General features: G+C 36.9%; 4 protein-coding genes and 1 non-coding gene across 7 annotated transcripts; 3 read left to right on the forward strand and 2 right to left on the reverse strand.

Annotated features, from left to right (window-relative positions):
* The first annotated feature begins 1,296 nt into the window (after positions 1 to 1,296).
* On the forward strand, positions 1,297 to 2,467 carry LOC103859686 (autophagy-related protein 8a). The gene is made up of 6 exons (XM_009137258.2): positions 1,297 to 1,424; positions 1,534 to 1,587; positions 1,752 to 1,807; positions 1,881 to 1,933; positions 2,018 to 2,136; positions 2,219 to 2,467. The coding sequence occupies exons 2-6, from the start codon at positions 1,551 to 1,553 to the stop codon at positions 2,320 to 2,322; spliced, it is 369 nt and encodes a 122-aa protein (XP_009135506.1). The 5' UTR covers positions 1,297 to 1,424; positions 1,534 to 1,550; the 3' UTR covers positions 2,323 to 2,467.
* A 54-nt stretch (positions 2,468 to 2,521) lies between these two features.
* Positions 2,522 to 4,445, reverse strand: LOC103859677 (5'-adenylylsulfate reductase 3, chloroplastic). 2 transcript variants are annotated; one of them, XM_018652638.2, is made up of 3 exons: positions 4,198 to 4,445; positions 3,953 to 4,120; positions 2,522 to 3,875 (listed from the first exon to the last, which is right to left on the reverse strand). In XM_018652638.2, exons 1-3 carry the CDS (start codon positions 4,274 to 4,276, stop codon positions 2,710 to 2,712), a joined length of 1,413 nt encoding a protein of 470 aa, XP_018508154.1. In that variant the 5' UTR covers positions 4,277 to 4,445; the 3' UTR covers positions 2,522 to 2,709. The 2 variants fall into 2 exon arrangements, with proteins under 2 accessions (XP_018508154.1, XP_009135496.1); XM_009137248.3 differs by having other exon boundaries at positions 3,953 to 4,114; positions 4,198 to 4,400.
* Positions 4,446 to 4,849: 404 nt separating this feature from the next.
* On the reverse strand, positions 4,850 to 6,059 carry LOC103859696. Of its 2 annotated transcripts, none has more exons than XM_009137271.3 (2): positions 5,976 to 6,059; positions 4,850 to 5,521 (listed from the first exon to the last, which is right to left on the reverse strand). In XM_009137271.3, the coding sequence occupies exon 2, from the start codon at positions 5,514 to 5,516 to the stop codon at positions 5,124 to 5,126; it is 393 nt and encodes a 130-aa protein (XP_009135519.1). In that variant the 5' UTR covers positions 5,517 to 5,521; positions 5,976 to 6,059; the 3' UTR covers positions 4,850 to 5,123. The 2 variants fall into 2 exon arrangements, with proteins under 2 accessions (XP_009135519.1, XP_033148167.1); XM_033292276.1 differs by having other exon boundaries at positions 4,850 to 5,526; positions 5,976 to 6,053.
* Positions 6,060 to 18,709: 12,650 nt separating this feature from the next.
* Positions 18,710 to 22,674, forward strand: LOC103859705 (L-ascorbate oxidase homolog). The gene is made up of 6 exons (XM_018652563.2): positions 18,710 to 18,982; positions 19,070 to 19,179; positions 20,147 to 20,417; positions 20,891 to 21,339; positions 21,441 to 21,809; positions 22,100 to 22,674. Exons 1-6 carry the CDS (start codon positions 18,848 to 18,850, stop codon positions 22,389 to 22,391), a joined length of 1,626 nt encoding a protein of 541 aa, XP_018508079.1. The 5' UTR covers positions 18,710 to 18,847; the 3' UTR covers positions 22,392 to 22,674.
* On the forward strand, positions 21,867 to 22,008 carry MIR5712 (microRNA MIR5712). The gene has a single exon (NR_120821.1). It is a non-coding gene; the product is annotated as a microRNA MIR5712 (primary transcript).
* Positions 22,675 to 26,433: the final 3,759 nt, after the last annotated feature.

The following is a 26,433-nucleotide window of genomic DNA, read 5'->3' on the forward strand; positions in this document are numbered from 1 at the left end:
GTAAATGTTCAATTTTCATCAAAAAGTTTCTGCACTTACTTCTATTATATCCATATTTTCATTCAGCTTTACTAGCAAGTAGCAATCAGCGACGTGGTTACGTGAAGTAAAAGATGGGTTTGCCGTGTGGATTTAGGGTGAAAAATGTCTTAACATCTTTAAAAGATAGAGATTCATTCGGCCACTGTAAATTTTTTGAAGTAATAAGATTATCTAAGTTTTCTATGGGATTACTCTCGATGTCGATAAAAGATTTACCCCCAATACCTTTTTTTTTTCTCTGTGAATTATTATTTAATGGACAAAGTCCACAAAGCAAAGCCCATACAAAAACCAATGGAACAAATCCAAGGCCCAACCGAAAAAAACTAACAAACAAAAGAAAAACATAAAGGGCAAAGCCCAAAAACGAAAGCCCACCACCGATTCACTCAAACACGTCGAAAAACACGTGTTAGAACCTCAACAACGAGGCCAACACGCGTCATCATCTCCCATCGTCTTTTCCACCACCGGAGAAACACGAAACGTTTCGCCGGAATTTCGCCGGGAAACACATGCAGCTTATGTCTTCATCGACCAAACTAAACTTCTCCTCGAAACCACCAGAATCACCTGGGACCACCACGACGAAAGAAAACCTCCAACGACAATGTTGGAAGATAGGGTAAATCCATCGTCTCCAACACAAATCCTTGTGCTCGTTTTTTAAAGAGCTTCAATCGACCTAAATCGAGATCTCATCTAGGAGCTGAACCACCGAGCACAAGACCGAAACTTCTACCCCTTCGGATCTGAACCGTAAACCATTCAAAACCACAACCCCGGTACCAGCCGACATCACCAGAGTGAAAGTGAGTCGCCGGAATCAACAAGCCAGCCATCTCTATCGTGGGAACCAGTATATGCCGGAACCAAAGCCCGAACTTCGGGAAACCTTCACCGGAATTAGAAACCGGTGAGATAAAGGATGAAACTCTCTTGTTCTCTCTTTGAAAGAAACTAATCATGTTATTCTGAAAAACAAAAGAGAGATTGAGCTTTCTCATCATCTTCTCCGTGAAGGATTTTTGATAGAGAACGGAGAAGAGAGAGAAAACTTTTACATCAGTATTTACCCCCAATACCTAATACATGATGATTTACAATTTTATTTCTTTTGGAAACTTAGAAATCTTTTCTGAACAATTGGGCCATTAATCTACAAGACGGGCCCATATCAGCCCAAAGGCTCGAAATAGATTTCTTGTGACCCAATCAACGAATATTAATCAATCCAAGTGGTTACCGAGGTATTATTTAATTTAAATACTCGATATTGACTTCTTCTCTCTCTTTCCTTCTCCAGTTTCCATCAAAATCGATTCTTTTTTTCCCCCAGCAAAACCCTAGCTTCGACGAATCGCGTACACTTTCTTCTTCGGGTACGTTTTCTTCTCAATTCGAGTATCTAGGGTTCTTCTGTTTCGAATTGATTCACCGATCGTGCTTGTAGTTTCGAAATCACGATCTTCGCGTGCTTGTAATTTGCAGAGTCGGATCGAATCGCCATGGCTAAGAGCTCATTCCAGCTTTCTAATCCGCTTGGTTAGTTTCTTAGATCCTCTCTTAGCTGATCATCATAGCTTCAGATCTTGTAGGATTCTTATGATCTTGATTCTTATACACTTAACCAAGTTTAATTAATGTCTTAATCCTTGAGATGATCATGATGTTGATTGATGTTGTTTTGGTTTGTTGATGATTATCAGAGACAAGGATGAATGAAGCGACTCGAATCAGAGAGAAGTACCCTGACAGAGTCCCTGTACGTGAAATCACTCTCTTGATTTAACTTTAAGTTGAGCATTGTGTTCTAATTTAGAATCTGAAACGTTTAGGTGATTGTGGAGAAGGCTGGACAAAGTGATGTTCCTGACATTGACAAGAAGAAGTGAGTTGTGATTTGAGTCTTCTCTTTTTTTTTTGTGAACATTGTGCTTGATCACATACTAATGTTTTCTCCACTTTGTTTTAGGTATCTCGTCCCAGCTGATCTAACCGTTGGTCAGTTTGTGTACGTGGTCCGCAAAAGAATCAAGCTTGGAGCTGAGAAAGCTATCTTCGTCTTTGTCAAGGACACATTGCCTCCAACTGGTAAGGGCGTTAAAGTTTCATTTTTTACACTAAAAACTTGGTCTCACTTGTCTTTTTTTGTTTTGTTTTGTTTATGTAATAGCTGCATTGATGTCTGCAATCTATGAGGAACACAAAGATGAAGATGGGTTCCTCTACATGACTTACAGCGGAGAGAACACTTTTGGTTCTTTCATCGTTGCCTGAATAAATAAATTTCCATGAATGTACATAGATAAAGGAGGAAGATAAGATGTACATTCCTTCCTTCCTTGTCCTCTCTCTGGCTTTTGCTTTTCATGTTTTGAATCTTTGACATTTGGGTTTTATAATCTTCAGAAGCCTTTCCTTATATACCCTCTTTTGCATTTTCTAATTATGCTACTGAATCAATTCTATATCAGAGTAATCGATGTTTGAAAACTTGCTCATATCATCACAAAGGCAAATGTTTTACAAAAGGATAGACCACAACTATACAAAAGTCAAAAGCTTTCAAATAGAGAATCTCAAGCTCTTACTTCATCTGTTCTAGCACTCTAGAACTAGACTGAATGATTTTGTTTTGCAAAGTCGACTGATTTTTTGCACTTTCTACCGAACAAGATTCAAGAACGATGTCAAAGAATCAACATCCCTCTTCTCTGACGGATACTTGATTGGTCGTGAAGAGTTCTTCGGGAACACGAGTATCGTCGGGAAGCTCCCAAGCTGCAACTCCCTTTTAGCAAACTCCTTCTGGTCACCATCAGCTCTAAACTTCGCCACCTTCACGCCACTCCCACCCAACTTATCCGCCAACTCATCAAAAGAACCTTCCATCGCCTGACAAAACGGGCACCAAGGCGCGTAAAGCACAACGATCCAAGCCTCTTTACGATTCTCCAGCTTCATCAGATTCTCAATCCCTTGCCTGCTCAAGCTCACAACGTTCTCGCTCTTGAAGATATCAGCAACCGTGGATGACGTCCCATTGACATTAGCATTAGCGTTCCCGTTGCTGTTCTCCTTGATGTTCCCTTTGTGAAGTCCACACTCTTTAGCCTTAGCGTCTTCCCACCACCATCTCCCTTCTCTCTCGTGCTGCCCAGGCAAAACCGCTCTCGTGCACGGCTCACATCCTATAGAAACATACCCCGCAGCGTGTAGCGTGTTCACGGGAACATCCATAGTCCTCAAGAAGTTCCAAACATCGTTCCCTTCGACGTTCGCAACCGGATTCCACTTCACCAAACTACCAGCTCCACCGTCTAACCCTTCAAACACCGGATCAACTTGAACAACGGGGATCTCTGATCTCGTCCCTGGTGACTGATCTTTCCTTTGTCCAGTGATCCAAGCGCGTAAGCCCTTCAACGCACGCCTCAGTGGTCTAACCTTTCTGATGCGGCAACACTCCTGGTGACCGTCTTCGTAGAAAGAGAACAAACCTTTGTTTCTAACCAGAGCTTGGACCTCAACAGCGTCGGGAAACATGTACTCGATTCGAATACCGTAGTGCTTCTCCACGGTGTCGAAGAGTCTGTATGTTTCGGGGTTCAATCTCCCTGTGTCTAAACTGAACACCCTGAAGGGTCTTCCGGTTAAGTGAGCGTACTCAATGAGAGCAACGTCTTCTGCTCCACTAAACGCGATTGCGATGTCGTTTCCGAACTTCTCAAGAGCCTTGTCCATGATCTCAAGAGGAGAAGCGGTCTCTAGACTCTTTGCTAGCTCCTCGAAGTCTTCAACTTCCACCACATCTAGTTTCTCTGTAACCTCTGTTTTGTAAAGGCAACGAGATCATTAGCATCAACTTTATGTTAGCCAACAAAGATCCTAATTAAACAGAACTTACCAGAAGCAACCACGGACGCTGCTTGAGAAGGAACAAACGACTCCTTTGCAATTGACTGAACATTCAGAGGCTTCACCGATGATGATCGTTTCCCGGATAGACTCAGAGACGCCGTTGAGACATTAACACGATCCGATAACCTCAGCGAACCGATCCGTGGAGCTGAAAACACAAAACCGGGTTCGAATTAGTTTCGAATTTTGAACCAATTCACAAAGATCCATCAAGCAATTTTTTTAAATTACCTTTGAGCTCTGAGGAAGGGAAGCTAGAGGTTGAGATCGCAGAAGAAGAAGATGAGGAAACGTTGATCGCTAGTGCCATTTCAAGCAAAGAAAAAACAGATTTCTATTAACCAAATGTGTGTTTTGTTTTGTTTTGTTTGTATGAGAGATGTGTCTGAAAGAACGTGGGGATTATAAAAGAAACAGGTGAAACTAGGTTCATTGAACCTGGACAGCTTTTTCCAATTTTAGGTGGCGGCTTTTTCTTGGTATCATTGCTTGCGTCACTTTTGATCGTGGGTGGTAAAGAAACGTCAGTCAACATTGGCCCAACAACTCTTTTCTCTAATAACTAACTGATTTAATACCAAAATGTTTTAAATGTTCTATTCTTAGGTTTTTTATTTTTTATTCTAGAAATAAGTATATTCTAGAAATCTTATTAAGAAATTATACTAATAAACTTTAGCTAAATTTAATTAGAAACGTGTTATTAACCAAAGAAAAGTAAAAGCATTTAAATGTATATATTTCTAAAAAACAGAGCACTAAATAGTTTATGATCTTATATGTTTTTCCTACTTTTCGGTTTTATCATTTAGTATCACACACTAACCAGAGTTTTTTTCTAAAACTCACAAAAAACATAATTTCTTGGCCTACTAATTTCTCAAAGAAATTGCAAATGTATTAGCTCATTAACCAATTTTTACAGTCAAGATTAGTCTGAGCTTCAATCCAACAAATTCAATCCTAACCTCAACAACGTTTGGTTTTAGTTCAAAATAGGACAACAAAAAAGCAAAAAAAAAAAACACATAAGGCAAAAGCATTCCACCATCTATGGAACATCAAATTCCAGATTTCATACGATCCAAAGACCGGATTATTACTACTCAACCAGACTTTTTTGTTTCACATCCAAAGACTAAAGTGACACAACAACATCACTTGTCTTCTTTAGCTTTCTCCTCTTCCTTCATCTTCTTCTCCCACCTTCTCTTCTTGTAATCAAGAAGCATCTGAGGCATCTTCAGCATCAGCTTGGCCGTGTTCTCTCTTTTCTCAGCTGAGATTCTATCGCACTTGTGCCCTTTCCTCTTCGTCCTCATCGCTTTCCTCTCTGGATCATAAGGCCAATCCTCACCAGCAGTCAACACTTCTTTCCTCAGCATCGCCCTCCTGCGTGCGCTTATCCCTAGAGGCTTCCACGCTCCCATCTCCCAGTAACCCCACACTCCTTTGGTCAGCTCGGTTCTGTACTTATCAAGCTTTGCTCTCCATGGATGCTGAAACGCCGTCACGGTCTTTGCCACGGCTTCTGCAGCTTTGCCAGCCATTGCTTCTGCAGTAATAGCAAAGAGAAGCACAATTATTTAAACACATCACACAGCAAGAATTGTGACACAATTAGATCAAGCCTTGTTAAGAAAGATATAAACTTAAAACATTTTCTTGTAAATTAAAAGCCGATAAAACCAATTTAAAGATTGTATGTTACGATGATATGATGCATTGAAGCAAAGAACAAAACTTTGAAGACACTGAGAGATGTTCGGTGGTAATGAATAGAACATCATAATAGAGACCGTGAAAACTCGACGCAACCTAAACATTCACAATCAATTTCGATTACAAATCTAAAGAATCTGGGATCGAATCCCTCTCGAGTAACATAGGTCATGATAGTGCAATAGAAATGGAACAGCTAGGCTTAGCTCATCTCTTTCGCTTGATTCATAACTAAAGCGATCTACTTTGAGATCGACACGAGCAAGGGAATGAGAGGAAAAACTTACATCGAAGACGAAACCACGCGAGTCAGGTCGGAGAAGGAACCAACAAAGAGTGAGAAAGCGGCGTGGAGGAAGAACACACTCAGGGTTTAGCATTGGGCTTTGTAGCAAAGCCCACTAGTCCTTTTCCTTCTTTTTCCCCCGGAAATGTTTTATAACTTTTTTTTATTAATTAAGAATTTAACAGACTTATTATTTCTTCTGATATAGGTATCCTATACATGTGTATTATTCTGTGTAGAAATAAAATCCAAGATACATTCTAGAGAATTTCCCTAGTCATTTTTAGTTTATTTTCACAAAAATAAATTTACAAGAAAAAAAATGACCAAAATTTTTTTATTGAATAGTAAATATGCATTTATACCTTTATGATTAAATAATCTAAGACTTAGATTTAGAGTTAAGGGATTGAATTTTGGGGATGAGTTCAAATTTTTTAAAATTAAAATTTTCAAAAAAAAAAAAAAACTATTTTGGTCATTTTATTTTTTGAAAGCTATATTTTATTTTTGGTCAAAAAAAGTTTTTTTGTGACAATTTTTTTTAAAAGAAAAAACTATTTGAGCAGAATTGCCCTACGTTCTAATATACATATTAATTTATAGTAACACAGTCGTTCAAAAATAATTTATAGTAGTAACACATTTATCCTTTGACCTCCATCACTCTTTTTTGTTGTCGACTGTTGTTGTATATAAATCAGTCGATTTTCTTTTATAATTGTGGGTGTTTGGATCAAAACGTAAATAATCTTTCATAAAACTGATACCAGTGAATAGAATAACTCTACATTTTTAAATCAGGCTTAAGATATAGTTATGTGTCACATATATAGCCAAAGTGACAATTTCTTACTCGCATGAATTGAATACCGGACTTAGAAGTTTATAGCTCTTTATCTTACCTCACCTTTGGTTGAAATCAGACAATTTTCTTACCACATTTTTAACGAACATGTCTTAGCCTTTACATCTCAAACTTTTAAAATTGTTTATGATATGGGTGGACGTTTGGGTACCCGTTCGGGTTCGGATCAGGTATTTTGGATTTTCGGATATTTTGGTATAGAGGTGTAGAACCCGTTCGGGTATTTCTGTACTTCGGGTCGGTTTCAGGTATTTTTAGTTCGGATTCGGTTATTTCGGATCGGATTCAGATATTTAGATTTTGAAAAAAAATTAAAAATTTCATTTCTCAAATTTCTTGTATTTAAAAATATAACTTTCACTTAGCTATTTTTTTAATAGATTGAATGGTTAATAGATTTAGACATAACATTTTGAAACTAAAAATACATTAATTTGGTTATTATTTTTAAATTATATATAGATGTAACTTTTTGTTAATTCTTGAAATAAAAAGTTTTACATGCATTTTAAGTGAATAGCAGATCATTTTCTCCGTAATTATATATATATATATCATATGAACTTAAAATATGTGTAGTATCAATATAAATATTTTATATAAAATGAGATATGTAAACTAGAAATATAAGGTTAATTATACATATAATCGGTTATCTTCGGATATCCATTCGGGTTCAGATATCAAATCTCTCCTAATTCAATACCTGTTTGGATATTTTGCTATTTCAATTCGGGTTCTTCTGATCAGGTTCAGGTGCGGCTTCGGATATCAGGTATGACAACTTAAACTCGCATGTCGTCTTAGAGCAAAAGGTTTTAACTTTTGGAAACTCAACAACATAGACATGTTAATGCCAGTTACAAAAAAAACATGGACATGTTCAATGTGTATGTATGTATTATTGAGAAAACTACTATATTTTCATATCCTTAAGTATAAATTTGGAATGTTACCATAAAAAATGAAAGTAAAATTTTCGGACCGAGAATGATAACATATTAAATCGTTAAATTTTAAAAAGATCACTAGCTAGTGGAGCACTAAACCATTAATGAAAAGGTACTGAAGATCTGAATACTTATTTGGATGTCGATTTGATGTTCATCCGAGTAGGCACAATATGGAGTTATGGACTCATTTAATCCAAAAGCGATCGTGGAAACGGTTTACCAACTTAATGTATTCTACTACGTGCTTCACCTAACTGAGCATTCTAATGCATGTGCCAACATTAAACTATCATCACATATTCACATGTTTATTTTGCTTTTTATTTTTTTTGTAACAACAAATCAGTTGTTTCGAATTCTGAAGATATATGTTAAGGAATTTGATTTAGCATACACGGAAGATTATTAGTAATTTGTCATTATTAATAATTTTGAATAAAGCTTTGCTATCAGATATTTTAACGTAAGTTTTTAATTCAGGTCATTGTTTTTTTTTTGAATAGAATGTAAAATTAATTCAAAATAAAAAAACTTCTTGTGTGTATGTGTGTTTTTTTTTTGTAACATTAAACTTATATTAAAAGGCTCAAAGAGCATCAAAGTTTACAGCTGAAGCAGAAGATTCCGGAGCCATGCTCGACGTTACAACGAAAGTAGAAAGCATTACGAAACATAGAAAGATAAAGCCTATAAGAGGCGAGTCAAGCTCAGCAAGATGAAAAATCTCATGGAGAAGTTTCACCTTAATCTCAAAGGCGATTGTTCGCAAGAACAATTGATAGTAGAAGTCGACGTTGATACACCAAAAAGAAGCGGTTGGACTATTGTCCGGCAAGAGCTTTTGATGAGAAGCTCCAGAACTTTGGGAAACACCTAGAAGAAAAAATCCTATCTGACTTGATTTGTCACTGAAGTTGGCACGATAAATTCTAAACTCAACAACGCTTCTCAGCGAGACTAGGTGAATCTCAAAAGCTAGTTTAGCCTTCATAGGGACACTAAGGACAATGGAGTTAGATGACAGACTGAAACTCGGGTCAAAACTTCGGATATCAACATTACCGTGTCGAAGCCAACAGTTTGTAACCGAAACAGACCTGAGCATATTATCATCGCACTCGTTCTGGTTGAGCATGTTTGAGCAAATGTGGATAAGATGCATATTGTTTCAGTACGGTCGAGTCTCCTTGCACAAGACTTCGGAGTATTCCTCCGATTTGTTGAAATGAGAGCACATGGCAGTGGATGAGCAAACTGACCTTTTTTTATTTCTCTTCCTAGGTGAGGAAGTAGGTTGAAACGCAGTGGACATGACCTTGCAGTTGACGGAGATGACAAAAGGTCTGTTCGGAATAGCTTATCTCCAACCAGTCCTTGGCGTTGATGCAGTGTTGGATCGATGACAGATGCAAACACATCATTATCAAGGCCGGTAAGGAAGCTCATGATGGTTGGTGAGAGGACTCTGCTTGAAAATAAATAGGAATTTTTTTGAAAATCACAACAAAAGTTAATACATAACTAAAACTAAAATTACAAAATAGTTGTAAAAATTTAAAAAACATTATGCGAAGCGATGAATTTTTTCAAATAATCACAAAAGTTATGATATAAAGCGCAACTATAAATTTATTGATTCCAATCAAATATTTAAATCTATCCACTTTCAGTTTTCAATGAACTAAGATAACCTCTAAATCAAAACTCATATATTACTGATATCTTTAAAAATAAAACACAATAAAAAAAACTACATAAAGAGAAAATAAATAAAGTGTAGGTCAAATAAAAAATACATAAAGAATATACAATTTAAAGTACCATGAGATTCACCATCCCAACTCCAACTTCCTTATTCATGAGAATAGCCAATACATCATGAATAAAGTGACAGCCAGCAACAATAACATAACTGCTGATTTTGAATTTACTCTTCCCATCACGTACAATAATCTCAACACACAATTGTAAGACTAGACATCAACCTTACCATCACCAATTTGAGAAAACTATTAGGCCTCTGATGACAGAACAAGAAAACAATACATGCACTATATGCTTCAGAAATTACAACTATGGAAACAATCTATGCTCTCTTACTTGCGGTCATAATTTTCATCTTCACTTCATTAATGGATGGGTTCGTAGGAACATAAGCTGTCCAGTATGCAGGAAAACACATCTATGATTTCAGACATCTTCATAATATAGAAAGGAGGTTTTAAGTTTAAAAAAAATCATAATTGTATTTTTTTCTACCTTTAAACCGTTTATTAATTCTATTGTCTCCCAAGAATAAACAGTTTTAATAACTTATACCTATAGCTTAAATCATACTCCCTCTATTTTTATATATAAGTAGTTTAGGCAAAAATCTTAGTACTGACACAAAATATATCAACTCAAACTAATTCTTTATAAAAAATAAAATATATTTACAAAAGTAATACAACAAGAAAAATATTTTAAAAGTATAGACAATCTGCGCGTAGCGCCCACACACCACTAGTAACAATAATAATATATATATATATATATATATATATATTGTATAGGTATCTGGACATGCAAAGGGTTTGTATTGGATACTTAGGTTTTTTAGATTTGGATACTTGGGCCTTATAGTCACATAGTGAATTCTTACCGGATCCATTATTATATTGCAATTGGGCCACTCCAAATTAAATGTTTTGTTAATACGATACTTGAATGAACTCATTGTCAAGTGACTTAAGTCTCAGCATTACGCTCTAACAAGATTTAGCGATTCTTACATGTTTTATCAAAAAAAATTCCTTTTTCCTCTTGGGTGAAATCACGAGGTTGCTAAATAACCCCACCATTCTGAAAATTTATTCATTACAAACAAAAAAAAGTCAACCTATTTCGCGAGTTTTCAGATACTTCAAAACCTTTAAATTCGGGTATTATATTCCGTTTTTTTTTTTCAAGTATTCATGTGTAGTAAATTAGTAGTGCAATTGTGCAAATCAGAGCTACTATATGATACGCGACATGAAAACACACATCTATTGGGAATATTCTGAATAAAAGGTATAACTATTTGTGGAATAGGAATCCCACTCTCTCTCCTCCAACAAAACCTCTCTAGCGTTTTCCAGACAGTGTCGATTGCTTAGCTCCGGTGACCGGTCTTCTCGCGCCGGTGCCGGAGGCATCTCTTTTCCCTTTTTTTCCGTGTTTAGCTCCTCTCTCGCTTAATCTGGGCTTCCGATATGTTGGAGACTCTGGGGCTTCGTCTTTAAGCCGTTCTTCAACACCGCTGCAGAGGTCGCTTGAGTCGGTGGCGGACTTGCTTTCTGGAGACGAGGCGAGGTTGTCTCGGTGACGGTGGAGAAAAGGGGTCGGCTTTTAGGGTTTGGTTTTCAGATCTATTTTTACCTCTCCAGATCTGAATCTTTTAGTACCAGCAGAAGGTGGAGAAGCAAAGCGCTGGCTCAGATCTTGGCTTGTTCGTAGTGTTGTTCTCCTGGTATCTCCGTTTCGAGATTCTAGGTATTTTTGGTGTCAGATCTGGGTAGTGTAGCGGCGGGTGTTGTTTGTAGCTGCTCGGTCTGGGGCGTCTTAGATTAGGGGCTCTCGTCGCCCTCGTTAAAGGTAACACCGGAGGTTCCATTACTCGGTGGTGTGTGCAGCGTCCGATCCCTGCTGTGTGGTGGTGTTTGTGCTCTGATTCCCACGCGTGGAGGTCGCGTGAAGCTTTGTGACCATGTAGTCGTCTATGGCTATGACGTGTTGAGGTCTCCCGGACTCCTTACCTTTCTTCGCTCTCTATCCGACCTCCTATTGTCTCTATCCTCGGTACGCGACAGCTTTGTCTGGAGGATTTGGTTCTTGTTCTTCATCTCCCGGTCCGTTTAACATCGGATTCGTGTCTAACAGTCACAGCTTGGACCCAGCTTCGGTTCTCGATTTTGGGCATTTGGCGTTGAACTTCGGGTGGTTGGGTGGTCTCCGTCGCCTGAGTGTTCTTCGACGGCAACTTATGTTTGGACATCACATCCCAGCGCCGGCATTTGTCTTTGATAAATGATGGTGGTGTTGTTCAATTCCTTCTTTGTGCAGGTTATGAACCGATTGCGGCATTGAAGCCGCTGGTACTCCAAATCCGCCTTTTTTTCCTGTGGTAGTGTGGGCTTTGTACCCTTCAGGTCGTTTTTGAGCCTAATAAATGCTCAGTTTGGTTATTGCGGGTGTGCTAGGCCTCTGCTATTGCTGTATGTTCGTGTGGGCAAGTGCTATGAAGCCTTCGGCGAGCTGTTCTCGAATGGGCCATTATTTTTAAGAGCGAATCACCGGGGAGGCCAAAATTACCGGGTTTCGACTCTCGGTTGAACTTGGCTCATTCTTTTGCGGCAAGCGGAGCGCGGACTTAGTCGAGCCTCGGGATAGCGGTTTTGGTTGTTGTGTCTGCCTTGCCTTGTCATAGCTAGCTTGAGTCTGTGTTTAATTATTTTTTTCGGTTTTCTGTTTCTTGTCATTCTCTGTAATTCTGTCAAAAATGAAAAAACTGGTAATAATATCTTTACATTTTTACCAAAAAAAAAAAAAAAAAACACACATCTATTTTTTCCCAGTAAATAGACTAGTATAATTTTATCTGAATGCATTTTGCTGAAAACATAAAAAAAACACTCAACTAATAGCATTAAATGAGGCGATCGGAAATGCATTTAGTTTATTAACACATTATTGGTGACGGAGAGACGGTGGACTCCGTCGTAATAATTACACGGTGCATGGCAGTATATGTATACATTTTAAAATTTATTAAAAATTTTCCTTTTCAAAAAAGTTATTTAAAAAAAAAAAATTCAGTCAATTATACCACCCAGTTATATACTCTTAACAAAATAAAAATTTATTTAGAATATGAAAATATTTTATATCTTTTTTTTAAAAAAAAATTCTCTTAACAGTTTACATTTTCAAATGGAAAGAACTAATAGGATTAGGATAAATATAAAACCCTATATCTATGGGATTTAGAATATTCATGTGTTTCCTTTTCCTAGCTAGGTTATGCTTCATACGTTGTATATAAATACACTTCTATGATCTACTTCATTATATAGTATCAGAGCTAAGATCTTACCAAAAATTTCTATAATCAAACTCCTCAACGTTTGATCATATTTTTTTCTACTACTACTAAATCATCGACCAAGATGTCTACTGATTCTTCTACAAACCCGTTAATGGGATCTACTACTACACAAGGAGTTCCTCCTGTGCTTTCACCTTATTATCTACACCCGTCCGACAACCCTGGAGCACTCATTACATCGGTGCTTCTTACTCATGATAACTATCCAGAATGGTCAACGGAGCTTCGCAATTCCTTACAAGCTAAACAGAAATTTGGCTTCATCGATGGGACGATTACAAAACCAACTGATGACAGCCCTGATTCAGCACGGTGGCTTGCGGCGAACTCAATGATAGTCGGATGGATACGTACGTCTATTGATCCTAAAGTGCGTTCAACAGTTACCCATGTACCGGATGCGCACAAACTATGGGAGACTTTGCGGTTTCGATTTTCTGTTACAAACGGAACCAGAGTCCATCAACTTCAGGATGCTATTACCAACTGCAAACAGGATGGTCAATCCGTGCTTGAGTACTACGGAAGGCTAACAAAACTTTGGGAGGAGCTTCAGAATCTCAAAATCTCTCGTACTTGTACCTGTGCTGCAGCTGCAGATATCGAGAAAGAAAAAGAGGATGCGCGGGTTCACAAGTTTCTATTTGGTCTCGATGACTTGCGTTTTCTCTCTATTAGGTCAAGGATCACTGATGAGGATCCGTTACCCGACCTCAATATTGTCAACTCTAGAGTAATCCGTGAGGAACAGAACATGGTAGCTACTCGATCAAAGGAGCAACGGTCTGATGCTTTAGGTTTCTCAGCAAAGACCGAATCTTCTAAAGATCTTGCTGTTCCATCGGATTCTATAGCTTCACGTTCTCGGGATCCAGCTCGTACCTGCACACATTGTGGCAGGAAGGGTCATGACATTACTGAATGTTTCCTCGTTCATGGATATCCAGAATGGTTTCTTGAAAGACAGAACAATGCACCATCTGGAAATCGCGGTGGCCGTGGAGGACGGTTCAACTCGAACAGAGGACGTGGTAGAGGTCGTGCAAATGCAACGCAGGCGTCAACTTCAACTCAGTTCAATTCAGATCAAATTGCTTCTCTGATCACTCTTCTCCAAAACCAACAGAGCAATCTCTCGTCAGAACGGTTGTCTGGTAAAACTACACTTACTGATATTATTATTGATACAAGAGCATCACATCACATGACCGGGGATCTAGCATTACTTCACGATGTTCAGGATATAGCTTCCTCATCGGTTTTGTGTCCCAATGGACGTTATTCTCAGGCCACAAAACATGGCACTTTAAGACTGAGCAAAGACTATGCTTTGCACGAAGTTCTTTACGTCCCCGATTTTAACTGCACGCTGATCAGCGTCTCTAAGTTATTGAAACAAACAGGATGTATAGCGATTTTTACTGATACATTGTGTGTTTTACAGGACCGTTTTTCGAGGACTCTGATTGGAGCAGGTGAAGAACGTGAGGGGGTTTACTACTTTACGGGAGTCAAGGTTGCACGAGTACATGGGGCTACAAAGTCGACGACTAATTCTTCAGCTTTGTGGCACCGGCGTCTTGGACATCCGTCTTACAAAGTTCTTTCTGCATTACCGGCTTTTAAATCTCTTTCTATAGATTTCTCTGATTCTAGTCAATGTGATATTTGTTTTCAAGCTAAACAAACTCGGAAGGTTTTTCCAGACAGTCTTAATAAAGCTTCTTATCCATTTGATCTTATTCACTGTGATGTTTGGGGACCATATCGAACACCAGCTTCGTGTGGCGCAGTCTACTTCCTTACTATAGTAGATGATTTTTCTCGCGCAGTGTGGACTTATTTGATGCTTGAAAAATCTGAAGTTGCAACTTTACTAAAAAGCTTCTGCGCCATGTCTGAACGACAATTTGGTCGTCAAGTTCGCACCATCCGAACAGATAATGGTACGGAATTTACTGTCCTTCGGAAATACTTTCACGAGCATGGGATCTTTCACCAGACTTCTTGTGTTGACACACCACAACAGAATGCCCGAGTGGAACGGAAACATCGGCATATCTTGAATGTGGCGCGTGCTTGCTTGTTCCAGGCTCGACTACCTACTACTTTTTGGGGAGAAAGCATTCTTGCAGCGGCTCATCTGATAAACCGAACACCCACACCTATTCTTGACGGTAAAACACCTTACGAAGTGTTTCATGGAAAACCTCCAGCCTTTGATCAACTACGAGTGTTCGGGTGTCTTGCCTATGCACACCGCCGAGCAAGAGATAAAGATAAATTTGGTGCCAGAAGTCGCAAGTGTCTATTTGTTGGTTACCCATTTGGAAAGAAAGCCTGGCAGTTATACGATATGGATACGAATGAGTTCTTTATCAGCCGTGATGTTACTTTCTGTGAAGACAAGTTTCCCGGCATTGACAATACTACTTATGTGACACCTCCAGTAATGCAAGATAACTCTTTTGATGATTGGCTTGAGTCGACTATGCATTCCAAGGGGAGCACTGTTGTTCCACAAACTGAGACAACAATACCCGTAACAACAAACTCTCCATCGACTGCAACTTCTACTGACATAACGAACTCATCTCCTTCATTGCCGACTCCCATAAATAATACTACACCTCAGGAGTCGACGCCCTCGTCTCCAACTACACCTCCACTTCCAGTCTCTCCTCCTGCGTTACCGAACCCAGAGCGTACAGAACAGAATCAGTCGCCGGGTCTTCTGGAAATACTTGGTCGTGGGCAGCGTGCTAAGAAGCCATCGATTCTTCTCAAGAACTTTGTAACACATGCTACTACCTCTACAAACCCCTCTCACGTTCACACTACATCTAAACAGAGTTCTCTACCAACGGTTTCAGGTAAAACACTGTATCCTATCGCTGATTACTTAACCTCCTCTGTTTTTTCAGCGCAACATCAGGCGTTCCTTGCTAATATTACATCGGAGTATGTTCCGTCCACCTTCCAAGAAGCTATACTTGACGAACGTTTCAAAGGTGCGATGAAATCTGAGGTTACTGCACTAGAAGACAACCACACATGGGATGTCACTACGTTACCTCCAGGGAAAAAGGCAATCACTTGCAGATGGCTTTACTCCAACAAATACAAGGCTGATGGGACAATAGAACGTCCTAAAGCTCGCCTAGTGGCTCATGGAAACAGACAGAAGGAGGGCCGCGACTACAAGGATACATTCGCTCCTGTGGCAAAGATGAACACAGTTCGTTTTCTACTTAAAATAGCAGCAGCAAAACGATGGGAAGTACATCAGATGGACGTCCACAACACATTCTTACATGGGGATCTCGAAGAAGAGATCTATATGCACTTACCACCGGGTTTCAAAACAGACGACCCTACTAAAGTATGCAGGCTTCGGAAATCACTTTACGGTCTGAAACAATCACCTCGCTGTTGGTTTTCTAAACTCAGCAAAACACTCTTGGATTTTGGCTTCACCCAGAGTTATGAGGACTACTCTCTATTCTCATTTATCGAAGGCAATATATGTCTCCACATATTGGTGTACGTGGATGACTTCATAATTGCTGGGAATGACATCTCTACAATTCATCGGTTTAAGACTTATCTCAACAAAAACTTCAAGATGAAAGACTTAGGTAAACTCAAGTATTTTCTTGGTTTGGAAGTGGCAAGAGGACCTGAAGGAATGTTTGTCTCCCAGCGCAAATATGCTTTGGATATTATTGCCGAATGTGGGCTTCTCGGTGCTAAGCCTTCTTCAGTTCCTACTGAGCTCAATCATAAGCTCCCACTCTCTAAAAGTCCGCTGCTTATTGACCCTGGCAAGTACAGGCGTTTAGTGGGTCGCTTGATCTACCTAACCTTTACTAGACCTGAGTTGAGTTATATCGTGCATCTCCTCTCTCAGTTCATGAAGCAGCCTCGTGAGGATCACTGGCTGGCAGCCTTACGGGTTGTTAGGTATCTAAAAGGGACTCCGGATCAAGGCATCATGTTAACCTCTAATGCTGATATGCAACTCACGGCGTACTGCGACGCGGACTGGTCTGCTTGCCCAATTACTCGACGTTCCTTAAGTGCTTATGTTGTTCTTCTTGGAGATTCCATTGTGTCTTGGAAGACGAAGAAACAACGCACAGTTTCCCGCTCGTCAGCTGAAGCCGAATACCGATCTATGGCTGACACTACCTGCGAACTAAAATGGCTCAAACGATTACTTTATCAGCTTGGATTTTCGCATAATCAACCAATGAAGATGTTCTGTGACAGTCAATCTGCGATTCATATTGCAAAGAATCCAGTCTTCCATGAAAGAACTAAACACGTCGAAAATGATTGCCACACAGTTCGTGACGCCGTACAAGCCAAGCTTCTTACTACTGAACATATCTCTACTAAGCATCAACCTGCGGATCTTCTGACCAAGGCTTTGCCTACCCCGACATTTGATTACTTGCTGTCTAAGTTGGGCATTCGGACACTTTCAGCGCCAACTTGAGGGGGAGTAATAGGATTAGGATAAATATAAAATCCTATATCTATGGGATTTAGAATATTCATGTGTTTCCTTTTCCTAGCTAGGTTATGCTTCATACGTTGTATATAAACACACTTCTATGATCTACTTCATTATAAGAACATAATCAGTTATTCATGCTTATGGTCCTGCCCAGCATGAAGCATATTATTGTTTAAATACCAGTTCATTGATTTGTGAGTGTAAAGGCTGCATTAGACTATACATTTGTTATTTCAAAAATTTGTTGTTGGAAATAATTCAACAAACATGAACGTAAGTTTATACTGTAAGTTAAACAAAAAAAAAAGCTCATGCTCTTCCAGTTCCATTGTGATTATTATTATTATTATTATTATTATTTTAGTGCACCAGTTCCATTATGATTATGTAAAATACTATACTATTTCAAATAACAGTATTGTTTTTGTCTGTATTTTTATTCAATCTATGCTTATGGTGCAGAGTGGTACTCAAGCACGTGAAAGCGCAGAACTTGTTTCGTCCGCTTCATATCCACCGTACACCCTCACCGCTAATAAACCTGATCTATAATCTCCACCGTCTACATTGCATTGACTTCAGCTATTGCTAAAATCCAACGACCAATTAGATTCATTTCAACATTTTATAAACACACGTGATGTCTACATCCAGACAGCTCACACGCCGCGTTTCAAAACACCTCGCTTGCGGACAACACGGAGCGATGGTCGATGATGTACTCTTGACCCAAAAAAAGACTGAACATTTAAAAAAAAACAAAATTAATTTAGAAAAGTGAGATCTAAAAGAGGGATAAGGCAGAGAATCTTAAGACAAATCTAATATTTTAATGGTATATGAACCCCTTGGTTATAACTAACTTTATTTTACAAAATATTTGTTTTACAACCAGTTACAACACCTGGTAATACTAGGCTTACTGGTTCTAATGAAATTATTAAGAGTGTTTTTTATAAGACCAAAACAATGAATTGTGATGTTTTAATATATTTACAACATACGCATATATATTTATATTTTACAAAAAATCGTGTAGTGGACAAATACTACAAAATGATGTCGAACTTATATAAAAGTCTCTTAACTTAAACCCGGTATACATATTAAATACAAATCAATTGTTAATACTGCAAATCACTTTGATAACATTGGAAGAGATTAAGTTACTTTGTTCTGTTTTAAAAAAGGTTACAATGTCCAAATTAAAAATCATTTACAATACCAAAATACATTAATTACGTCGGTGCCACTGCCAATAAAATTTAAGAGAGCATCTTTAATAAATTCTCCAAAATCCTTTGTATATGGATCTACACCTCTTCACAGTCTCAGACTCAAATCAATAACTCAAACCCCCTCCCCCTCCCCCTCCCAAAAATAAACAGAAGAAGAGAGAAAAATGAGACACTCTTGCAAAGTCTCTATAGTTCTTCTTCTGGTTCTTATCAATGGTGTCTTTGGAGATAACCCTTATAGATTCTTCACATGGAAAATAACGTATGGTGACATTTATCCCCTTGGTGTCAAACAACAGGTATTTTTACTGTTTTATTTCTTCACATTTTTTTGGTTTTGAAAATCTGGTGATAACATTTCCTCCATTGTCATCTACGAAATGCAGGGAATATTGATAAACGGGCAGTTTCCTGGACCTCACATTGACGCAGTCACAAATGATAATATCATCATCAGTGTTTTCAATTACTTGAGAGAGCCTTTCCTTATTTCTTGGTAAGTTCTTTTGATTCTTTCCCTAGAAAATATGCTTTGTCGATTGCCAAGAAAATTGAATATTCTGAACGGAAAGGAGCAACAACGATTGAAAAGTAGGATAAGATCTTAACTTTTGATTTACGGCATCTTTATTTTTGTTGTTGTTGTCCCATTAAATGCAGCTTTTGGAAAATGTGTATTGAAAACATCTGATCTCGCACATTATTAATGCTTACATATACATGTGTGAATTGTGATGTGTCTATATATCTATGTATTTGCCTACAAGAAAAATACAGTATAAGATAGATCTATTGCCTGTGACAAAAAAAAAAGAAAAAAAGATAGATCTATTGCAATGAAAGATACTTGTAATGAATAGAAAAAATTCGGTTATTCTTTTTTTTTTACCAAAAAATTAATGCTATTAAAAAGGTATATATACATTAAGTAAAAAAGTACTTGTTTAATAGTAGTATTGTTTTATGTTAGCTCATTAAAGGAGTATATACAAATTATAACCACAATGTCTTAAATAAAACCATAAAGTCTCAAGAGGGATTATTCACTTCAATCAGGAAAATGTAGCAGTGTAGTAGTTTAATTAAATAAATCCGAAATTATTTTCTTGTTTTAGTTCTTTTGAACATGTTAATTTCTTTTCTTTTTGAGCCTTAAAAGCTCTTCCTACACCCGACATGATTGGCTGTCCACAAGACCCAAAGATAAAATATAGTAGGTTTTATCTTTTCTATATATAATAAAATAAAGATGCCATCAGAAAGTTACAATATTCCACTAGATCCATGCAACTAAGTCACATGCGATGCCACTTGTGAAGTTTAAATAAGAGTCAGTAGGAAACACTAGAACCGCATTGTGATTAGTTTTAAAGTCCCTGATCTATTAAAGTATCCAAATTAAAAACCCAAACTCTTAATTTGTTAAACCATATACCTAATCTTCGAAGACTGTTTCATTTTAGGAACGGTGTCCAACAGAGGAAGAACTCATATCAAGATGGAGTAATAGGGACAACATGTCCGATCCCACCAGGCAAAAACTTCACTTACATAATTCAAGTTAAAGATCAAATCGGTAGCTTCTACTACTTCCCTTCTCTTGCCTTCCACAAAGCCGCTGGTGCATTCGGAGCCATCCGTGTCTGGAGCCGTCCTCGCATCCCCGTCCCGTTCCCTTCTCCTGACGGTGACTTCTGGCTTCTCGCTGGAGATTGGTACAAAACCAATCACTATGTAAGTGCACTCCTTATTTCTATTACTTTTATCGCAAGAAAGAGTTGGATTACACGGTTGCCCCCCCTTTTTTCTAATTAATTTTTTAGAGTTTGATTTCTGTTCGGTTTCTAGGGTGCTTGGTTTTAGCGGTTTACTAAAAAACAAAGCAAATAAAGCCATTTTATGATTTGGTTTAGTTCCGGTTACATTTAATTGGTTTCGCTGTCTCAACCTTGTTTTCGGTTTAAGGCCCCCTTTTTTAAAAAAAAATATGTATATTTGTACCAAAAATTAAGAAAATAATATATTTTCATCAGAAATTTTATCAAACTATTATTTGTATCTTTTTTAAAAAAATGTTTATTAAAATTTTAAATATTAGTTTCAATGGCTTAAATTGTTTTTTTCTAGAGCCAATAAAACTATTGAACCGACTCTGTTTGGGTTAGTTCGGTTTTAGCAAACAAATCTCATTGCTTCCGTTGAATTAGGTTTTGAGACGTCTATTGGAAGCTGGAAGGAATGTACCATTCCCTGATGGAGTTCTTATCAATGGCCGTGGCTGGGGAGGCAATACCTTCACGGTTCAACCCGGTAAGACCTACCGATTCAGAATATCAAACGTTGGGACCGCGACTACATTAAACTTCAGGATTCAAGGCCACACGATGAAGCTCGTTGAAGTGGAAGGCTCCCACACTATTCAAAACGTCTACACTTCACTCGACGTTCATTTGGGACAGTCTTACTCTGTTCTTGTTACCGCTAACCAAGCGCCTCAAGACTATTACATTGTCGTCTCCTCGAGGTTCACGCGGAGAGTCCTCACCACGACTTCGATTCTCCATTACAGTAACTCGAGAAGAGGCGTCTCTGGTCCTGCTCCGTCTGGACCCACTTTGAACATTGCCTCTTCGCTCTTCCAAGCTCGAACTATCAAGTAAGAAACACGTTTCTTGGTGCACAAGTAACTGCTATAGATAAGGGATTTGTGCCGGGTGTTCTTTTTTTCTGATGATGTGTGTTTGTTGTGATAAACAGGAGGAATCTAACCGCGAGTGGTCCGAGACCAAACCCGCAAGGCTCGTATCATTACGGTTTGATCAAACCAGCCCGTACCATCATGCTCGCCAACTCAGCTCCTTGGATTAATGGCAAGCAAAGATACGCCGTGAACGGTGCCTCTTTTGTTGCGCCTGACACGCCGTTGAAGCTCGCCGATTACTTCAAGATACCTGGTGTTTTTAACCTCGGAAGCATCCCAACAAATCCCCCTGGTGGGAACGGAGGTTACCTTACAACATCTGTTATGGGTGCTAACTTCAGAGAGTTCATCGAGATTGTTTTCCAGAACTGGGAAAACTCAGTCCAGTCTTGGCACATCTCCGGTTACTCTTTCTTCGTCGTCGGGTAAGAAAGTCAATTTTATTAACGATTCAGTTTTGTTTTGGTTTTATTTATAAGGGCGTTCACATTAAGAATCTCTCATCAATTATATTAGTATTTAAATAGAAAGTTTCTCAAAAACTTAAGAGAGTTATGCGAGGATAGATTTTTACTGAGAATTTTCTATCAAAATATTAATATAATTGGTGAGAGATTCATGTGGTCTGAGTCTCTTTCCATTTAGGATGTGTAGATCCATTACACTTTGATCTTAGAGTTATGTTTGATGTCTTCCATATCTTCTTGGATAACAGAATGGACGGAGGCCAATGGACGCAGGGGAGCCGATCAAAGTACAACCTCCGGGACGCAGTTTCACGATCCACTGTTCAGGTTTACCCGAGGGCATGGACAGCTATCTACATAGCTTTAGACAATGTTGGGATGTGGAACATACGGTCGGAGAATTGGGCACGACAATACTTAGGGCAACAATTCTATCTCAGAGTTTACACGTCCTCTACTTCGTACCGAGACGAGTATCCGCCACCAAAGAACGCTCTTATGTGCGGACGAGCTAGAGGCCGCCACACTAGGCCGTTCTAGAACGAATATCAAAATCCAACGGCTCAACTTTTTTTTATTTATGATTGGATGATCTGAAATGTTTAGTATTGTCACGAGAGGGTGGCAACAAATGTGAGCTTCGTGGATTTTGTTCACTACGGCATGAAAGTTACGAAAACAATTTGGAGCTTGACTTGAGCTTTCAATTTAATTTGAATGATGAAATCAAATGTAGTGTTCTTGTTTTTAAATCTTTTAAAACTTTTTGCATTACTTGTTTTTCGAACTCTAAAGTTATTGTATTACGTGACCACAAGACTTATTTATCTGTATTGTCATTCCACAAGAACCAGCAAAACTCAAGATTAGCGGATTAAAAAGATTTTGCATAAAATATCTTAAACAACGACAGCAAGAGAGGAGAATTTCTTACAAACATATGACAAATAACAAAAATTGGACCGTTTGACCATAAAAAGAAATAAAAAAAATTGGACCTCACTTTTAGGGGTCATATTCGTATGTTTTAGGGCAGCAATTCTATGACCAAGGTTACACTTCATGTACACGAGTATCATCGATCTATGATAGTCAATTATCCGCTGATGCTAGAAGCCAAGAAATTCTCATACAAAATTAATGAGATAAATAGTCGCATCATATTTTCGTGAGTGAGAAATTTATTAATTTTAAAAATGACTTAAATTTCAATAGATAATAATTGTTGCGCTAGATAATAATTGTTGCGCCGGATTAACTGGTACGATATTTTTTTTTAGAAATTCAAAAATTTGTTTTTAATAAAGTTTCCTGAAAAAAAGAATATTGGAAAATTTTGAAACTGTACAAATACAGATTTATTGGGTTGTAAAAATTAAACATTAACATAATTAATATACAACCTCTAAAATATTTGTTTCTATCAAGGTTTGCACTAGTTTTCTGATTTATTCGAGTTTGGTTCGTGTTTGTTCTTAAAATAAAAAATCTAATACGTGCAGGCAAGCTAGAGGCAGAGCTATACAAGGCGGTTCTGGAAACAGGACATTTCAACGGTGTCCTTTCTATAGTCAGATGGGATGGTTTCATATGTTTAGTATTGTAGAGGGTGGCAAAAAGATGTGAGCTTCGTGGATTTCTTCACTAAACGAAGAGGATTAGAAGCAGAAATAAATGAAGCTTGGCTTGAGCTTTCAACTAAACTTGTTGCTTTCATGATCTAACTTTAAGTTAAAATCCTTGTTGCTTTCATGATCTCGCTACCTTAATGATGAATGAATTGTTGCTTTCATGATCTAACTTTAAGTTAAAAAACCCAGATCTCCTCATTGAGAAGGAAAAACCCGGCCTTCTATAGTGCCATGATGCAATGTTGGCTCAGCAGAACCATCCACTCTTGAGTCTCGACTCGGCTTTGTTTCTATATGTTTTATTTTTATTTTTGAAAAGATAAACTCCAGTTGCCTGTAATTTTTTTTTTTGTTGATAATCAATTTAAAATTTCAACAAAAAAAAGTTTAAATTAAAGTACCAGATTGTTTAAAAAAAAATTATGGCTGAAATTCATAATTTTCTTGGGCCATAAATAAAAGCCGGTTGTTAAATCACCTTCCATGAGTATTGAGACTCGAACTTGGCACATTTACCTTAAAAAAATGTTTTACCAGTAAAACTAACAACTCCAGAATCCAGATATTGTTTGTTTTTTTGTCAAAGGGTCAGAAACGATTGGTTATGTGACCGTAAGCGGTAAGTCTTTTATACTGGTCACTATCTGTCATCCCATAAGAACCTACAAAATTTGAGATCAACTGGTTTAAAGAATTTGCGAAAAATATCTTAAAAACGAAAAAGACAGGAGAATTTGGCATGAACTTCTTTAGGGGTCAAGAATCAAGATTAGTCTGTTTTAGGGGTCAAGATTAGTCCCATTTCTTTTAGGGGTCAAGATTGGTCACGATTATAGGCCCGAAACATTACATAAAGTGAAAATGCCTCAAAATGTCAGACAAAGCATACTAAAAGATTTGATCGAGATTGACAAACCTAAAGTCGCCGCCTGTTGGATGATTTAAAATGCAGTGAACGCTGCCATATATTACAGCGAAGTATTCCATATTTGGTCATGCGTTCACACATAGTTTTAACGTTATGCTAGTTCTCTAGCTGCTTCCACTATAGCTGCTTCCACTAAAACTACCGAGTACCAATCTAAGACTAGACTTCTCCCATCTACGACTTTCTTCAACGCTAAGCTCTCCCAAATTCTTTATACGTATTGTAAATGTTAATTCATACTCATCCAAAGCTATAAAGTATTTTTACAATACTACATATTAGGTGTTTTGCCCGCAGATACGGACATAATTGTTTTGCTAATAGTTATTAATGTCATTTTAGTTTTCTTCGATTTTTATTTTGGTCTACGTCTCCTTAACACAAAGAAAGACTATAAAACCATAAAAACATAATTACATATCAAATATTCCACATAATAAAGTAAAGTAAGAATGTGAACTTTTGATCTCTCTTAATCTACTTTGTATTTTTGAACCAAAAACATGTATTAAATACGAAAAAACACTAAAACACACAAAATCCAAGTAAGAAAAAAATAAATAAAAAGTAAATAAAAACTAAAGTTTGATGATAATTTAGAAGAAAACTAAAAAAAAAATTGAGATAATGACAATATTTCATTTGTTTACTTGATCAATATATACATTGACTTACCATAAATTTACTTTTAATAAAATAAAAATAGATAATGATAGTTTTATTATTAAACTTAATTTATGGCTAACTATATAATGATAAATCTAATTATTCATTAAAAATATATATATACTTTAGCTGTTTTAGAAACTAAACTATTATACACATGTTCATAACATAATTACATAGACAATTCTCTAAACTTAATATCAAACATATTTTTATTATAGATTAAACAGTAATAAAACATACACGTGAAGTAACTACCAAAATAACTCAGAATACCTAATTCATAATTCCAAACTCCATGTAACAAAACCGATTTGCTCGAACTAAAAAATAATAATATCAGAAGTACATAAATATAGATGTCAGAAACTATAATCGAGACAACTTGGAACGAATGAAAAAAATGAAATTATAGAGTTTAAAACATCTTACATCATATGAAAATAAGAATTGGTCATAACTTGTTTAAAATAATTATAGTTATAATTCCAATTAAAAAGTTTGAAATATTTATACTATTTAAGTTAATAAATTAATTATTTAAGCTAAAAACTAATAAGAATCTTGTGAAATTTAAAATAATTATAATCATAATTCCAATTAGAAATTTCTAATTATTTAAATTATTTAAATGAATAAATCAGTTAGAAAGTTTGAAATATTTATATTATCTAATTTAATAAATTGATGATTTAATCTACAAACTAATAAGAATATGACAAATAAGAAAAATTTGCTAAAATTATGGAGAATGTGACAAATCAGCAAAATCACTTCATAAATAATAGTATATATATATATATATATATATATGTTGGGAAATGTAATAGTTTTGGCATTAGTTGTTAGCACATTAAAATTAAATTTTACTTAAACATAATTAAAATTATTTCTAATATGGTTTGACGTAACTTGATTGTTCTTAATTTCTTAATTGTTAATTTTTTTTTGGTAATATGATTGGTGTAACTTGCGGTAAAAACTAAGTGGTAGAAACTGTAGATTTATGTTTTTTGGTAATATGATTTGGTGTAACTTGCGGTAAAAACTAAGTGGTAGAAACTGTAGATTTATGTGGTGAGTTTGCTGTAAAAATATGAGTTACTAGTTATGTAACATAATTGATTGGTAACCTTTACTATGTACAAATGGTAGTATGTATTAATCTTAAAATATAAAAATAATAAAAATAATATTAAATACACATTTAATAAAAATATTTAGAGAAAAATAAAATATATTAACTTAAAGATTAACTAAGGATATTCATATATATATATATATAAGAATATTCCATATATATATAATAATTTATGTACATAAGTTCTTAGTTACCAAACAAAATTAACAATTAAGA

Source organism: Brassica rapa, chromosome A01 (assembly GCF_000309985.2).
Source record: "Brassica rapa cultivar Chiifu-401-42 chromosome A01, CAAS_Brap_v3.01, whole genome shotgun sequence".
Taxonomy (NCBI): domain Eukaryota; kingdom Viridiplantae; phylum Streptophyta; class Magnoliopsida; order Brassicales; family Brassicaceae; genus Brassica; species Brassica rapa.